The following is an 18960-nucleotide window of genomic DNA, read 5'->3' as shown; positions in this document are numbered from 1 at the left end:
TAGCACTTTGGATTGCTGTAGCACTTCTCACAAGATATTCCTCAGTATGTGAATACATGCCTTTCCTAGGTTCATGTAATGCTTGCAGAACACAGTATCAAACTGCACCAAACCCGTCCCTTTGCAAGGACAGGTGAAGATCCCCTGCTCCAAAACCAGAAGAACATCTTTACTGCTGCTATTAAATAAGAGGCTTGATTTTCAGGCACTGCTTCCTTTTCAGCATTATAGAGCAGGCTTTTCTAGGGAGTGAGAAAAGCATGATTCCTTTGTAACTACACCGTACCCTTCATCCCTTTTTGTTTTAAAATGAAGACCAATTCACCACCAATTTGCCACTGTATAGTTACTGTCCTTGACTTTCATGCAACATTAAGTCCAACAATATCCAAAACTTTCAGCACTTACAGATAGATTTCTACCATTCCTCAATAACATGATCTGCAAAAATGGACTCAGTTCTACAAGCTGTTTCTGACACTATGTCCTCAAAGACAAGGGTCCACCAAGTTAATGAGTTTCTAAGACTGCTCCTACGTAACACCTAAAAATGGCCCTAATGACTATGAGATCAGCATTTTGTTGCCTTTGCTGTGGACAGTATGGGCAATGTTTCATCTTCTCTTTCTGAGTCAGAGGATGGTATAGTGAACTTCTTTGAAGCCCCTCAGAAATGTTTTGCATGAGCTCATGATTTCATCCCTTACACAGGCCTTCACTATGGTGATTGCCGCTACTGATACCATTTTGGATTGTATATACCTATTGGCCATATCAGGAGACCCACTTGTTGACATTGTATAGAAGGCCTCATTCTTTAACTCGCGGGCTTCTTTCTTTGCTAATATTCACCAATATGTTTTAGGGGTACTGCCATGACAAAAAACAGCTTCCTGGCACTGTTTCACATAATAAGGCCTTGACATACCTCTCAACCTCTTATCACAAACAGTCTCAACAAAGCCTAAACTAATGGGGAGATAAAAGCCCAAAATAGGGTCAGATTTTAAATATTTCCCTTATAAAATTACAAAATTGAAAGAATAACAGGATTTGTGCTAGCATGCATTTTCTGAAGGATATGAAGTCTGAAACCATACCTCTCAACTTTTTAGAGCAAGAAATCGAGACAAAGTCATAAATAAAAGTGGGACAAAGGCCCACAAATAGGGACACATTTTAAATATTGCTCTTGCAGACTTAGAAAGTTGGTAGAATATCAGGTTGTGCATTAGCATACATTTGTTGAAGGGTATGAAGTCTGAAACTCAAATGTATGTCATTATTTTCTAACTTGAGTCTTTAATGATTTGCCACTAATTTGTCAGAAAAACACAATTTTATGAAAAACAGACCAAAAATATGAGGAAAAACCTGGGCATTCTGTGAAAATCCGTACAGTTGAGAGATGTGTCTGAAACTCATACGAATGTCATTATTTAGTGAGTTCAATCCACAGTGACTTGCTAGAAAACCACAATTTTATTAGGAAAAGAGAAAACATATGAGGCAAAAATCTGGACAGTCTGAGAAAATCTGGACGCTTGAGTGGTATGGAGCTTGAGCAAGCTTTGTTTGGACCCAAAATACCCAGCCTCCTGCAATAATATGAGAAATTCTTTCAAAGATGGAAACTGAGATCACTGCACAAAGAAGCAGCTTCTGGGAGTGTCCAAGATTTCCTGGAATCATAAATGCTCCAGTAGTAATACACATACGAAGAGCATTGTGCTAAACATTGATTTCATATATTTTCTAGTAGTAACACACATATGAAGAGGCTTGTGCTGAATATGATGTTCATACATGCTCCGGCAGTAACACACATATAAAGAACTTTGTGCCGAACATGTTCATAGAAGTTGTGGTAGTATTTCACATATGAAAAGCTTTGTGTTAAACATGATGTTCACACGTGCTGCGGTAGTAAAAAACATATGAAGAGATTTTTGCTGAACATGATGTCCATACATGCTCTCGTGGTTATACACATAAGAAGAGTGTTATGTTGAACACGATATTCATAAATTTTTTGTTAGTAATACACATATGAAGAGCTTTGTGTTAAACCTGATGCTCATACATGCTGTGATAGTAATACACATGTGAAGAGCTTTTTGTTGAACATGATGATCATATATTTTCTTGTAGTAATACACATATGAAGAGCTTTGTGTGGAACATGATGCTCATACATGCTCTGGTAGTAACACACATATGAAGAATTTGTGTTGAATATGATGTTCATTATGAATAATCCATCACTAGCACCGAAGTCCAATAATAATTCTCACTTAGGTTCATATTAAAAAATGCCACTCCCTTAATCCTCTCTCCAGGTAACTCCATCATTCCTTATGTAAGCGCTGAAGTTTTCCAGTAGGAGTACAGAGTCAGCACATAGTACATTGTCTGGTAGTCTACCCAGGGTCTCCAGAACAGTTGAAACTCTGTTAATAGGTGCATTGTAAAAAATAATAGAGAAAGAGATTGCCTTTCTGCAATTTCTGGTCACGCTGAAGCAACTTTTCATTCACGTTCACAGATTGTATTTGTAGAACCCCCTAGCTGGGTGCTAGCTTGTAGGTATTCCCACCTCTGATGAGAATCTCTCCCGAGCAGTAGTTCTGTAGATGGAGAGAAACTACCTTGATTGAAAGGTATGGTTCCAGAGCTAACACTGTGTGTAGAGATAAGACCAAATATTGCAAGCTGGTACTAGCTAACCTCCTGAACAATCTCTTGCTCCTTTCTCAGTACTGAGGAGACATTCCTTATCTGAAGAGCCAGTGTATACAGCATTGATTTACTGCATTCTACTCTGTCCTGCATGTGCCTGCTACTTGACTCATAAAACACCTGACCACATGCCCTTCAGCTTGTGGGTGGTGAGCACCCAAAGTTGTTTCATACAGCTTTTTTGGGGATAAGCCCAGACAATCTAGATCAGCTACTTGGCCACTGGGCACTTGCTCATGAATACCACCCTGGTCTGTCCTTAGGTCATGGGTTCAGCATCCCCATTGCAGGTGCGATTCTTTGATTCTTGAGGTGAACCATCATGGGGGTCATGCAGCCTGCTAAGATGTGACCCATATACAGAAGAACCTTCAAATTCTAGTAGTTTTATTTATTTATTTCCATTTTGATGACCAGGGATGTCCACTGGGCTCAGAGAGCCCGTTTTCAGTGGAGCCCCAGGGAGAAAAACTCCATGTTACAAAGTTTAGATACAGATACAATATAGAAAAGAAGAACAATTTACAATTATGTTTCATGCTAGAGAGCAGGTGTAATATCTTAGGTGCATGTTACCTTTAGATACAAACACAATATTATTAATGAACAATTTACAGTTACATTTCATGTTAGAGAGCAGGTGTAGATTCTTAGGTACATGGTACAAATTTGATATTTACAATATGTACATATGTGTGGTAGCCTATAGATCATAGCTAGAGAGGCTAGTAATCATAGCTGGAGGGGGGTTTAGAGGTGGAGAGAGCCTTATAAGACTAGGTGGGGAGAATGCAGTTGCATTTTCTGTTAGAGTAAAGGTAGGAATGTAACTGAGATTTAAAGTTTTCAAAGTTTGCACAGTTACCACTTAACATTCTTCTTAAGCTGCCAATATCACAGTAAAACAAAAGTAATGTTTCAGGGGTTATGTAACATGCATTTGTCTATCATCTCCCTTACTGTCCTATGGAAATATGTGGTTATAGATCAACTGTAGCACTTAAAGTTTCTATGGCATTTCATCCAAAAGAAGTTATGCGGTATCAGAATATTATCTTAATAATTTTAATGAATTCATTGTAAGTTTTCTCAGCATGTAGTGATTTAATTAAGAATCCATTTTACAGTAAGGCTGTGTCAGGACGAGCATTCCAGGATTTATGGTTCTGTCACAAATTCTCAGATGTGCCATTGTGTATCTGCTGTCTGTATTGAGACTATTGCTGATCAATGCCTGACTGCTCTAATACTTTGTATTCCTTTCATTGACAGGGTCCTCGGGGTCTTATTGGTTATCCTGGTATGATGGGACCAAAGGGTGAAGCCGTAAGTAACATGCTAAACAACTTTGGTAATTGTGTTGCATTGTCTGTTTCTCATGAAGCAGTGTTTGGCAATGGCCAAATGAAGAAGCGCTTAGAGAGAACAGAGAAAGAGAAAGAGAAAGAGTGTGTGTGTGTGAGTGTGTGTGTGTGTGTGTGTGTGTGTGTGTACACATGGTGACATGTGCATGTGAATGTGCTTGTGCTAGTGTGTGTATGTATGTGTGTGCATGCACGTGTATGTGTGTGCATGTTTGTGTGTGTGTACACATGCTGACATGTGCATGTGAATGTGCTTGTGCTAGTTGGTGTATGTATGTGTGTGCATGCACATGTGTGTGTGTAGGGGTGTGTGTGTGTGTGTGTGCGTGTGCGCATACACATGCTATGTGCACGTGAATGTGCTTGTGCTAGTGTGTGTATTTATGTATGTGCATGCACATGTGTGTGTGTGTGTGTGTGTGTGTGTGTGTGTGTGTGTGTGTGTGTGTGTGTGTGTGTGTGTGTGTGTGTATGTGTGTGTGTGTTTTCTTGTGGGAGTTACATCTTCTGATTCATTTTTGAGGTGCTCACAGGTGAAATATTTGTTCATTTGCATTACTGTATCATTATGGTACTAATTTGTGCAACCAAATCTAAAATGTTAGATACTAGGGGCTGCTCTTAGCTGTTACCTATGAACTTTATATTATTTTGTAGTTACTGGGTTAGGGTTGCCCTGAAATGTATAACACTTGAGCCATTTATGAATCTGTTGGTCAGAAAGCAGTTTCCTTTTAATCTGCCAAAAATAACACATGAGCTACATCTATGTCTGTAGGCTGTGCAAATTCATTACTGGTCTAGTGATCAAAAAAGCTGATAAACTGCAGTCAAAATAAGCTGAGATATAATGGCACAGAGACGTTCTTTCTTACTGATTTGTAAATAGGATTAAGGAAAGAAAGAGAGAGAAAAGGAGAGGAGCAAAGGACTCAGACTTGAACCCGATGGGTGCCAGCTCGAATGGTACCTGGTGCGGACAGGGACAAAGAGAAATAAAAGTGCATGATTGTGAAACACTGAATGCATTTTCTCCAGAACTGCAGGATGTGAGTAGCTGAAGCCTGCAACTAGGCACAGAGTTAAAGGCCTTGGTCTAATCTATGGACACATCTTAATTTATAATTAAGACATGTACTTGTAACATACATTAATTTTGTTATTCACAAAATTCTCTCAATAATATTTCAGACCTGAATACTTTATTAGGAAGACATTACACCACATAAATGCTCTAGCTTGTACATGGATACTTGACTTTAGATGCATTAAAATATTGATGATATTACTGTTTTAGATTTCTTTCATAGCTTAACATGGAAAGAATTATTTAAAAGTGTTGACAACTGAAGAAGTTGTGCACTGCTGCTTTGATAAATCGCACGGCCCAAGTTCCACATTTCACTTCAGTATGCTCCACAGCTGAGGAGTAACTACATTTTCTGAACAGCTATACTTCTTGCCTGTCTTGTTGTCATGCTGAGAGCTGCATAACAAGAGGCTGGGGAAGAACACGCACTTCATAAAATATGTAACACAAGATGACTTTGTTTTACTGCTGTTGTGCAGGCAGCCTGGATCCAAGTGACCAAGAAGAACCAAAAGCAAACAACACCAGCCATGCATGCATCTGCTGCAAGCCAACCAGTTGCCACCTAGCTTTGATAACAGGAACAACTCTAAAGTGTTCTTTGTTACATAAAAACTTCTAAAGTAAGAGCATTTTTTTAAACCTGTGGCAGTGAGCAGTTTGAGAAGAGATTTTCATTTGAAAATACTTCCTGACAAACTTCCAAAGCAGGCGGTATGACTGCCAGTCCTATCAATCAGTAGGTTTTCTTCTTCTTTTGGCTTTTCCCGGTTAGGGGTCGCCACAGCGGACCACCTGTCCGCTCATGATTGGCAGTGGAGTTTTATGGTGTCAAGTTGCCAGCCTGGAGCCCAACCTTCCACAGAAGGCACACACACACACCTAGGGCCAATTTAGAGTGTCCAATCCACCTACAGCATGTCTTTGGGATGTGGGAGGAAATCGGAGCACCTGGAGGAAACCCACGCAACCACAGGGAAGACATGCATACTCTGCACAGAAGGCACCCCAGCCAAGGATTGAACCAGAGAACCTCTTGCTGTGAGGAGGCAATGCTAACCACTGCACCACCGTGGTCACCCTCCTATCAATCAGTAGGTAATGCAGTCATATGTCCAGTAGTGACTTAATTGTAAAGAATGGGTATTCAACATTGAGAGATTCTAAAAGAATATTAAACCAATTGATAACTTAAAAATCTTACTAGCAGTTGTGATGAATAACAGTGTTAATATAACTACTCTTCGTATCCGCAGATGAGATGTTTGCAGACATAAAACATCCCTGAGGCTTGAAAATTGTAAAGGGGACAGTGTAAACAACACAGTTATATTAGGTGATATTCTGTGCAGGTTTGGCAGCTTATGACATGCCTAAGTAATTGTTTTAAATTATTAATACGGACAAATCTTGACGTAACATTTAAAGATACATTTATTAATATGAAGAGAAAGCTGAAGGAAAATGCATTGGTAAACAATGGCAGTGGTGGCTGTATTTGCATAAATGGAAAGGCTATTGTATATTAAAGACAAACAAAAACAACAAAAGCAACAAGCAAAAAACTATGCAATGCAAAATGGAGAGGAACTAATGGTAGTGGTGAAGGCTGCAATACAATTTGAAGTTGATGGGGGGAGGGGTGCAGCAAAAAGTGTCAGTGATTATCCTGTTACTCAGGTCATCATTGAGAAGGAAAGTGCCGTTCAAATTCTAACCAAGTAAGTACTGAAGCCCATATTTGGTGAAAGTCTGAAACAAGTGCAGGCAATGAAGTGTCAGGCAACTACAGTAATCCAGCAGCTGATAACCAAAGTGTATGACAAGTTGAAGTGTTCAGACAAATGTTCTGAGCAAGTACAGAAATTTGTGACATTTTCAAGTACCTGCATGCTGTATATGTAATAATCAACATTATTTAAGTACTTTAAAAAATGTTGAACAAGGAGAATTTGCCAGAAAGTATGCTTCATAGCAAATGGGTAATACATTCCTTTGCTTAGTAGTCATGAACAATGGCAATAGAGACTAAAAAAAAAATTCTGATTCAGGAAAGCCATTTGGCAGAGCCAATTCTGAGGCCCTGGTAAGACAGGTCAGAAAAGGAGATCATCTGGTACATTCTTTTTGTGCTACTGATGCTTGTGTACCTTCACAGGTTGGACTAGAAGAATATTCCCATGAGGTTGTCTGCAGTGCACATCAAGTTTCTATTGTGCTGTTGTCTGAACATAAAATAGTGAAGCACTGCTAATCATTCTCACTCATGATACAATAATACTTCAGTACTTACAGATGAATAATCTTTCCCCTGTGTTTGTACCTGCAGGGTCCAACCGGATACAAAGGAATGCCTGGTGGTGCCGGGACTGCAGGAAGCCGTGTAAGTGACAGCAATTTTAATTATACTGAATGAACATTTTTTTTCTTTTGCACAGGGAACAAGTTTAATCGTGGCATTCAGCTACTGAATGGCTCTGTTGTACTGCTGATTTGTACTTTATACATCACATAGCTGAAAAGTAATATTTGTTTTCATTTACTCAAATTCTGTTTCATAAATTTACTCCATTAATACCTTAGCAATACTTTTAAATTAAACATAAGTTAAAACTTAATCTTCCTGGAAATGTCTTTCTCACATTTTATATTATGTACAACTAGAAGCTATAAAACTAAGATCAGATGTTTAGAATGCAGAAATTATAAATATATTACATATTTAAAAATATATATTACATATTATTTATTACATATTTTTCTTGTTTCATGTAAAGTAATAAATGTTAACAGACAAGAACCTCACCCATGTTTATGTGAATATATTTTGTACATGTGATATAACATCTTTTGTTTTCTTATCATAAATATGTTTTTAAAGGAAGCAGTAAAGTTGGTACTGTTACACATAATATTCACGAAGGATGATTTAAGACACCTTACTGTTCTAGGGCAAAGCATGATGATGCCTAGTGCATTAGGAGTTTTATGCATGCTGAAATAACTACTGCAGCATTAAAGGGGAAGGCACTTAACTTTCTGCTATGTAACATGTACTGTATTCCTTTCTTCCTAACATTGCTGCCATAATCATAAAGTATAAATTCGAATGCATGTCATCTGCAGCATAGTGCCTATAGGTTTAAAATTCAAATAATCAATGGTGCTTTGATTTTCAGACTGAATGCAATCCTGGTATGCATTATAGCTTGATTTATCTAGGGATATTTCACTTTACAGTTCTTTTTGGAATTATTAGAAGGGAAATAATCTTGCCTTACGGAGAAAGGGCTTTTTGTTACAGAACCGACTTTGACTTGTCTTGTTAAGCAGGTCCCCTGATGGAAGGAACAGCAACTACATTGTATTACTGTTTATACAGGAACACTTTTTACTAGGGCAGGCTAGGAAATTGGCAACAGATGAAGCCTTTGGTTTACGCAGGGCTTTGGACTTCAGCCATACACTTAGAAGGCATGCATTGTCCTCAGTGAAGAACTCTAGTTATAGTACAAGGGTGAAAAGAATTAAATGTTTTGCTTAAGTATTTCTGTTTATACTGCAGTTTACAAGCAAAGTATTTCTTTAATAGAAATATTAGGACCCTTTAAACCTTAAAGCAGTCCTCTGTCACCATCAGCATTAATTTCCATTTGTAATTGTAATTTATCAGTTGTCCAGGCTAAGAAGTTAAGGAAAGCCTGTGTAATATATTGATGGCCATGGGTTACACTTTATAGTTTCAGCCAGGTATGAATAGATATCAGTCCTCACAAAACTCTTCATATGGCTTCTGTAGTAATGCCCCTCATTCTGTCTTGGAATATTCCTAGGTGTGGAAGTGAGATGGGGCTCCTTCTCCTGAAATAAGACATGGCGTTAGGTCATGACATCTTGGATAGGGATGCATTTATGTGAGTGAGTGAGTGAGTGTTAAGGGTGGAGTACAGATGTCTGAGACAATCTTTATCCATTAACAGTATGAGGGTTCATAGGTGTATACTAGGCTAATGACCTTCAGGGCCTTTAGAAGCCTGGCAATGCAATCCAACCCAATTATGTCTCTGTGTATCATGGGTGTTTATTAGGAGGTGGTATCTTAGGAAGTTCCTGAGGTTAAGTGTCTGTGTGGGCATCACTGTCTTCCTCCTATCTGAGACATGGTGGCCAGACCAGGAGTGAATTTCTGATTTCCCATCTGTTGGTCAAGATTATGCTTAAATAGGGTTAGGGATTGACTCTGCTTCAAATTGATGGGGAGCTTGTTTTAGAGCATGGGGATCCTCTGAAACACACATCTGCATTGCCAACATGTCTTATTTGTGTCACAAGCAAAATTTAAATCCTTGGCTCTAGTAGTTTTGATGCTGTTAATTTTGTAAATATACAAAAGGTCCATCAGAGCTGGATCCAAGGATGCCTTATATGCAAGGTATAGATCACCTCTCAGTAACTTGTAGGAGACAGAGTATAAAGACAGGGCTTAAATACAATCTGTACAGGACAATGTGTTTATACTTTGGATTATGGGTAGTCCAGCCCTTGCATATGTCTGGTCAGGTGCACGCTGAAGGGGGCATTATGCTAAATGATGCGTCTAATAAGGGCCTTATAAAGTGGCACTATGACTTCTTTGGACTCTGATGCCACGCCCTTTGTGTGACAAAGAATGATTTTCTTACTACAGTATTTTCTTCTCACTTGGTTGTTTATACAGGCATTAACATCACTTTGATGAGCCTTCCCTTTCCTTCCCTTCCCTTTCCTGTCTGGCACAATTACTGAAATATTTTCTGAAATGTGCATAGTAATGGTAACACATTGTCTATTTAAAAATCCCCCACCTGAGAGGAGACTGACACTAGAGCAGCTCCCCCATTACTCTGACTCATTTTACAGTTTTTTAGTAATTATTAGTATTTTTTTTCTCCTCTCCTGCTGATCAATCCCCTGCCATGGACACTATCATCCTTCTTCAATAACATCGATAACACACAGATCAATTTCCTTAATCATGTTACTCCTCAGCTTATCCTCTGTTCTTTTCCTGCTACTGAGCCATCTCTCATCTTACCATGGCTCTATAATAGTTCTCAAGATCTCTCCAGCTCTGTCCCAGCAACCTACTCATACTTCTACCCTACGCTTTCCACATATCATACCAAACCTATTTAAGGACACCCCTCACCTTTACTTCAAATATAGACTGATTAGTGAAAAGATATTCTCCAAAAACAAATATCAATAATTTCCCAATGAAACTCCTACTCTGCTTAGTAATCAAACTGTTACTATCCAAAACTCCAGTCAGAGAATATTATTTAAAGTAATTTAATTCAATTTAGGTCATAAATAAACAAAGGGGTTAAGCACTTTCATCCTCTTAAATTCAGGACTTCATCAGAACCCCGAATTAGGTTAACATCACATTTATATAAGAATTCACAAATACGGTGCTCCAAAAAGTCAAGTATACCCACGTTCAAAACGCAATTTTAATCAAAACCAAAAAGCGTTTTCGCTTCCAGAAAAACCAGAAGCTTCATCAGCAATGCAAGAGCGCAAGCTCAAAAGTTTAAAAAGATGAGGGAGTTACACCATTGATGTCACTTCCTTAACAATATCAAGAACCTATTATTTAAAAAAGTGATAACTAAATAAAATAAGCGGTAAACGCCACACAAGAAGCTAGCATACACTAGACTGTCTGTATGATACATTACAAACATAATACATTAAGGAGTGTACGGAAGACTGCATGTAAAAAATAGAAGCACAACACATAAACTGACACAATGTAATTAATGTTTGCATTGTCCTATATAAGTAAATAATAGTGATGAGCAATGCTAAAACATGTCACCCCTTTAAAAACCTAAATATTGTAAAAAATCTCTACATAGACAGTAGGAAACCTATTGCGACCTGCCTGAAGAAAACAGGAGTCAAAGCCCATGTAACGTTATCTCAGGTAGCTCCTATACTTTAAAATAGAAGCAATGTTACAGTTGTCATTGAGCCCGGGATAGGAGAAGACGTCTAGTTGGAGTTGCCATTCTAGTTCCTGGGTCTCCAAAATTAAAGATTGGGGCCCACCTCTAATGTCCATTCTAATGTTGTCAATGGCCATAAATTGGAAACTATGACCATCATTACTCATAATGTGTTTGGAAAGGGCGTTGTCACTTTTTTTGTTGTTAATGGCATAAATGTGTTGGTAAATACGGTTGCGAAATCGCCGATCCGTTTTACCAACATAGAATGCAGAGCAGCATTCACAGAATGCTACATAAACTATAGACTTGGTGTTACAATTGATTTTATGGTTGATAAAATACTTCCTATTGCCTAAAACAAAGGAGTTACCAACACGAAGATACCTACACCACTTACAACAACCACATGTGATGGTACCTTTTGTTCTAATCATGTGGTCAACACTCTTGTTTCTCTGTAGAAGGTCTTTTAAATTACTACCTCTTCGAAATGTAAAAACAGGAGAAGTCCCCAATCTTACATGTAACCCCGAATTGGTGATAAAAAAAACAGTTCTTCCGTATAATGGAACAAACTTGCCCTGAATTTGTGTTAAAAGCAGTAATGAAACTTGTTGAAAAATCCGGGCCCTTAGTGTTGTCATCAATTGCCAGAGGCTGTGATATTGGGGAGTCTAGTATAGCTGATGTGATTCCACCCCTAGGTAGCCCCGGGTCAGAAGTAAGTAGTGGTAAGAGGGAACCATTCAAACGTTTAGAAGAAACTTCTGCCGTTAATTCAATAATCAACCCTTCAGGATACCCTCTATTTAAAAACAAATCCTTAAGTAGGGAGCACTCATTGTCGAAAGCAGTATCAGTGCTGCACATACGTGCAGCCCTGACCAATTGACCCTTGACAATGGACCGCTTCTGCTTCCAGGGATGACAACTTAAATAATGCAAGAAGGAGTTGTAATACGTTGTCTTCCTAAAAATGGAAGAACAAAATCTATTGTTACATACATCCTTCACAAGCTGAACATCCAGGTATTCGATCTCAGAGGTCGAAAAGTGATGTGTAAATTTTAAAAAGTCTGTTGAGGTGTTCATGTGTGAAATAAGATCTAATGCTACATCCTCACCTCCTTCTATCAACATGAAGACATCATCTAAAAACCGTGTGTAAATTTTAGAGCACCTCTGGAAAAGCGGAAAGTTGAATAAAAAGTTTTTCTCCCAGTAGGCTACAAATAGGTTTGCTACACTACTACCACACGGAGAACCCATTGCAATTCCTTTCTTTTGGAGGTAGTATTGTTTTTCAAAAATGAAAAAATTAGAGGATAGAATGATGTCAAGTAGTACTGTGACAACTATGATATCATTGCTAGGTGCACCTAGTTCCTGCAACATTAACTCAATCCATTCAACAGCCTCAACGTGAGGGATTGAGGTGTACAGATCGACTACGTCGATGGTCAAAAAGTTAAGATCCCTATCAAATTGAACATCATTAATCAAGTTCAAAAAGACCCAAGAGTCTTTACAAATCTGTGGAATGTGTTTCAGATATTTGCCAATGATACTATCAATAATGCGGGCGCAAGGATGCGTGATGGAACTTCTACCATCAACCAGCGCACGCATAGGTGGCTCTGTTAGACTCTTGTGTATCTTGGGGATCCCAAACATGACTGGTACTCTAGGAAAAGAGATGTCAATGAAATTATAGGTGTCAATGTTAATTCTACCTTCAAGGTACAAATCTCTAAAGTAGCCCCTGATTCTTTTATAAGTAGTTGTTAACTCATTTAAAGATGAGGTTTCATAAGCAGGTGAATCTAACACCATGAGCATTCTCCTGTTGTATTCGTCCTTATCAAATATAACCAGACCCCCTCCCTTATCTGGTTTAATAACCCTTACTGCCATACCGCAAAGATTATTCAAAGACATGACCTGGTCTTGAGAAATATTTCTTGTTAACCTAAGGTCATGCTTAGAGGCAAACAAGTGCCTAAGGTCAAGTTCACATGCACTCTCAAAAATGTGGAGGCTAGGGTGTAAGGGAGGGTTAAAGGAACTGGTTAACTTCAATTTGTTATCAATAACAGGAAGGTCATTGTTAAAAAAGACTTTCAAATTTAGTTTACGCACGTAAAATTTGAAGTCCATTAAAGTTTTGGCCAGTTTAAAATTTTGATCAGGAACAAAGTTCAAGCCTTTGGCTAAAAGTTCAACAAGTTCTCCATCAATAACAAAATTGGAGAAGTTGTATATGTGGAAGTCTCCTTTTAAGTTAGATACCACATGAGGGAAGTGTTTGGCCGAAAAATCAGCTCCTGTAGGGGTCATGGAGTCTTCCATTAATTCCAGTTCTTGTTCCTCTGGTATCGATTCCCCTTCTTCCCTAAAAAAGGCTTCTGATAGTTGATGTAGTTGTAAGCCTTATTTTGGGATTTAATCATGTTACTTCTCCTTGGGTCCTGATCAAAGCCATCTTCCCTTCCATCACTTGCCAAGTCCTCATCATTGAGACGCTGCTCCACGGTTTCCCTGTCAACATTGGAGGATGCCATTGCGTCCCTCTCTATTTGGTTACCACCCCTGTTAGCCTTTTTCACCAAGTTCAGGTACACAGAGTTGGTTTGGTAGGCAAGCCTATCTCTTGTTAGCTTCTTAGACTTGTTGGCCTTCAGTTTAGAAAGCAAAGTGTCAATACTGGTGAAAATAAGACCATAGTCGTATTTGTATCTCGAAAAATTAATATCAGATTTAACCGTGGTGTCCAATTTAGATGTTTCTTCCAATAATAGTGTGATATGTTTTGAATAATTTTTAATCATTAGTTCTAATAATTCAGCCCCTTGTCTGTTAAAAAGGGTCTCCAACTCGGCCACAAATGTGGCGTCCGAGAAAAGGCCTGTAGGTGAAAAGGAGCTGCGTAAGCCCTTAGGAATGACCCCCTCAGATAGGCACTGCTTAAAATATGAAACTTCTAGTTGCAGTTTTTTAATTTTTAATAGTTTGACATCCAGTACTTTTAGCTTTTCTGCTATGTTATCAGTAGAGTTACCTGGACTAGACGAGTCCGTCACCGATGGCCCCATTCCAGTACAATCCCCAAATGATAAAGGGGCTAGATTCTTCGCCCATTTGGACAAGGAGGGCACATCCATTAGTGAGTCGTGACTCCCAGCCTGTTGATTCATAGTGATTGACAGAACTTGCCTTGACGCCACATTCCTGTTATTGCTCCCATTGCCTGTGGAAGTAGAGTTCGACAAAGGTAAAACGTTGTTTAGGTTCATAAAGGCCGGAGGGTTTTCCCCTGTATGTGAAGAAGCAGACACCAATGCAGGTTGCTGTTGACCAGCTGGAACTACCACATCGCTAATGCCAGACATCTGGTTACTGCTACCCACCGGTGTAAAAACGGCTCCACATCCGTTATTAGCGTTCCCTCTTTCAATAATATCCAATCGAGAGTTCATTAGGTCAAGATGTTGAGAAAGTGCTACCATTAGCGCTTTAATACTTAGGTGGTCTTGAGGACTCTCAGTAGTAAGTGTTCCGAAAGTATTTGGCGTACCCGGACTCGATGGTGCACCAGACGCCATACCAACCAAGTGAAAAAGACAAGAACAAACTTAAGAAATCACAAATACGGTGCTCCAAAAAGTCAAGTATACCCACATTCAAAACGCAATTTTAATCAAAACCAAAAAGCGTTTTCGCTGCCAGAAGCTTTCGCTTCTTCCGTACACTCCTTAATGTATTATGTTTGTAATGTATCATACAGACAGTCTAGTGTATGCTAGCTTCTTGTGTGGCGTTTACCGCTTATTTTATTTAGTTATCACTTTTTTAAATAATAGGTTCTTGATATTGTTAAGGAAGTGACATCAATGGTGTAACTCCCTCATCTTTTTAAACTTTTGAGCTTGTGCTCTTGCATTGCTGATGAAGCTTCTGGTTTTTCTGGAAGCGAAAACGCTTTTTGGTTTTGATTAAAATTGCGTTTTGAACGTGGGTATACTTGACTTTTTGGAGCACCGTATTTGTGATTTCTTAAGTTTGTTCTTGTCTTTTTCACTTGATTTATATAAGAATTAAAAACAGTTGTGTGCTGAAACATCCAATCATACTTCGTTTAAATAAAATACTTCAAATAATATTCACTGACTGGAGTTTTTGATAGTAACAGTTTGATTATTAAACAGAACTGTAATGTTTTTAGTTGGGTAGCTGTTGGGATTTAATACTATGTGAGCTTTTTTTTTTTTTGCTTCATTGGTTTTACTTTTCAGCTGTACAGACACATGCTATTGGGTTTATTGGTTTATAAGCATCAATAATTCCCCGATATACTAAACTCCTTCTAGGAAGAGACATTTGCCTTATTCCTAGCCCCACCTATCACAAAAAACTATAAGACAATTCTCTTCTACACTTCACTCTAACCCTACAACAGTCAACCTGCAAACTTGGTAATCTAACTTTTGCTGCCATAAATGTTAAACATAAGTTATAAAATTGTTAAACTACATGCCTGGATTGCCTGATATTCTCATGGTAACTAAAACTTTGCTTAAACCCAGCATAAACAACTATGAAATTATACCTCCTGGCTATAATATCATCTGTAATGACCAAATAAAGAGGAAGAGTGGCGATATTGCTTTAAATATTTCCCAACGACTACACGTTTCCCCTTGCAACAAATCAATACCAAAATTCAATTCAACACAACTTCCTATTTCTTTCCTGAAATTAAATAATTATATACAAATATATATTACTGTTCATTACGTCCCTCCTGGGGACAATACAGCTATACTGGAAGCTATCCTACATTGGATGTCCATAACAATTCCACAAAAAAAATACTACTAGGTGATGTGAATGTCAATTGGTTGGACATAAACTCTAAATAGCCTACATCTAACATGAACTTATATGGTTTCACAAAACTAGTTGGTGCCCCACACTTTATAGCAAGACATCAACTTCTCTATTAGACTGGATCCTAGTATCAGACCCTAGCAAATGCACCAACGCAGGTACAATGTCAGACTCTCTCAGTGATCATATCCCAATCTATATGACCAGATATCTCGCACATTCAGTTAAACAGCATAATTATAAAACACACAACTTTTCCAAGTTTAACCCAGAAATGTTCATTACTACATTGTCATCTAACTGGAACTTACTAAAAATCGTCCCCTTAGACAATGCTGTAAATGAATTCAGTACAACTTTTCTAAATATCCTAAATAAACTTGCACCTCCTAGAAGGAACAGACTAAAAACAAATAATGCAATTTGGCTATCCAAAAAGAATAGAATTCTCATGTGGTATAGAGAAAAAGCATAGAAAGAATGGCAAAAATATAAAATGCCATCATAAATTGAAAACTTCAGAATGCTTTCCAATCATACCAAAAAGCAAATAACTGAAGACAAAAAACAATACTATAATAACTTTTAGAATACTAGTAAACACAACCCTAAAAAAGTCTGGATAGCCATTAAAGAAATCTTACATCTCAGCCGAAGTCAACCCTAACCCTTCTCCCAATAACTCACTACTTGAATCCGCAATGCAATTAAACTCTTATTTCATAGATAGTATAGCTTTTCTAACCAAGGATTCCTCAACATCTAATCCTAACCCTGCCCAGCAACCATGTATCACCACATTCACTTTCACCTTCAAGCCTGTGCCAACATCTTATATAAAACTACTCTTAAACCAAGCTCTACTTCATCTGAAGACCTTCTAAGTGAGCACCTTAAAATATCAGCCAAGAACATTGCCTGTCCTTCTCAATCCTTATAAATTGGTCAGTCCAGGAATCCCACATTCCCTTTCTCTGGAAAAAGTCACACTTTATCCCTCTGCACAATGGAGGAAATTCAACAGAAATTCCTAACTTTAGAGCTATAGCAATCTTACACCCCCTCCAAAATACTTGAAAAATGTATTCAAAAAATAATTTCTATTCCCCCACACAACATGGCTGCCACCATTCCCATAGTTCTAACACTTACTTCTAACCTATACAGATACAGCCAATAATAGCTTATAGATTAGGTAGAGTAATACTCAGCTAACTGCCCTGAAGGGCCATTTTAAGTCTAGCTAATAACCTGTAGTTAGAATCAAACCTTGTACCTTGTGCTTATGAGGATAAGACTTTAACCATTATGCAAAACCCACCCCTAAAGCTAGAAATAATGCGATACTAGTCTCCTCCTTATTTCTAGACTTGTCTAAAGCCTTTGACACAGTTTGTCACAGCAAATGTCTACTTCAAATGTGCTCTTTAGGTCTATCTCAGCCCACCCTTCTATGGTTTAAAAGCTACTACCCAATCCAGTAGGTATTAATCAATAAAATGGCACTCCACCTGCTCGCCATACCTTCCAGTCACCCAATGAGCTACCACAAGGCTCTTTACTTGATCCCATCCTGTTTAACATGCTCTGTAACATCCTCCACACATCCACACACAAATGGCCTGCCTAATGCAGTACACAGATGACTCCATACTCATTTGCACATCTGACAACATGGCACACCTCCAAAAAATTACTCAGGAACTTTAACAGCCACTAAAACATGGCTTTCTAACTCTCAACTCATGGTCAACCCTAAAAAAAAAAACTACAACTTTTTTCCCAAACCCCTCTCCCATGAAAAACAAACAAAACAAAAATAAAAAACAGAATTTAAAGTCCTATCTTTTGATACTACAACCATTAAAGTCACTTTTCATAGCAAGTTATTAGGGATGATAGTGAATGATATATTTGACCTGCATATACAAAACTGCATAAGAAAAACTCATCAAAAACTAGTGATGCTTTACAGAGCCAAAAACGTTCTCACTAGTGCAAATAAAACTACACTTGTCACTAATTATCTTCTCCCCAAACTTCTTTATGGTGCTCCCATCCGTACTAATCTCCAGGCTTCACAAAAATCAGTAGTTGAACAATGCAATAACAAAGTTGCTAAATTTGCAGGAAATACATTTTTCAGGACCCACCACTGTATAGCACTAAAAAGCTCAAACTGGTTAGAAGTACCCCATCAACTATCATATACACAGCTTCTTACCATCTATAAAATATTCCAACATCCATCTGCTTGTCCCGCACTAAATAACATTCTATACAACTATGTTCTGAGTTGGTCATTATGATCTAGTAACAAAAAACTCCTGTCTGTCTAGAAACTTATCTAATCTGCTAGGCATTGTATATTCTTGTACCATGTTGCTAAGGCCTGGAACTCCTTACCTGTATCCATCAGGTCAATACCCTTCTTGCAATCCTTCAAAATCATTCTGAAAAACGTCCTAGCCAAATTTGCCTCTGCTCTTGTTCAACACCAGGATAAGCTATATCCCTAAATGTGAACAAATACATATTCATATCTTACACTTCCTTACTCTCCTTTCTTCACTCACTTCCTTACTTCTGTTTCTCTCTAAATATGCCATAAGCCTGCTCTTCTCTCACTTCATTCTGCAATTCCTGTTTGTATTATACTAGATTACTTTTAATTTCTCTAAACTGGCTAAAATTTCTCTAAATATTAAATCATTTTCATATAAATTATATATATTCTTAAACAATGTTTTTATGGTATGTCTAATTTGGTATAATTATTTAAAATATATTTATATTTAAAATGTATTTGTTTTCTGAATTATTTTTAAAGACTAAAAAAATTATTGTTCTTAAAATGTTTTGTAATCCTTTGGGGCCTCCACTG

General features: G+C 38.0%; 1 protein-coding gene across 1 annotated transcript in view; it reads left to right on the top strand.

Moving 5' to 3' along the window:
• COL9A2 (collagen type IX alpha 2 chain) overlaps positions 1-18960 on the top strand; it is a 447350-nt gene that overhangs the window by 216322 nt on the left and 212068 nt on the right. The window contains exons 14-15 of the mRNA XM_044059964.1: positions 4012-4065; positions 7523-7576. Of these exons, the coding sequence (XP_043915899.1) occupies positions 4012-4065; positions 7523-7576 (108 nt within the window). The remainder of the gene's footprint in view (positions 1-4011; positions 4066-7522; positions 7577-18960) is intronic.

Source organism: Protopterus annectens, chromosome 1.part2, assembly GCF_019279795.1.
Source record: "Protopterus annectens isolate FY-2018-M chromosome 1.part2, PAN1.0, whole genome shotgun sequence".
In the NCBI taxonomy this organism is placed as follows: domain Eukaryota; kingdom Metazoa; phylum Chordata; order Ceratodontiformes; family Protopteridae; genus Protopterus; species Protopterus annectens.
This window is presented reverse-complemented; position numbering and strand designations above follow the sequence as displayed.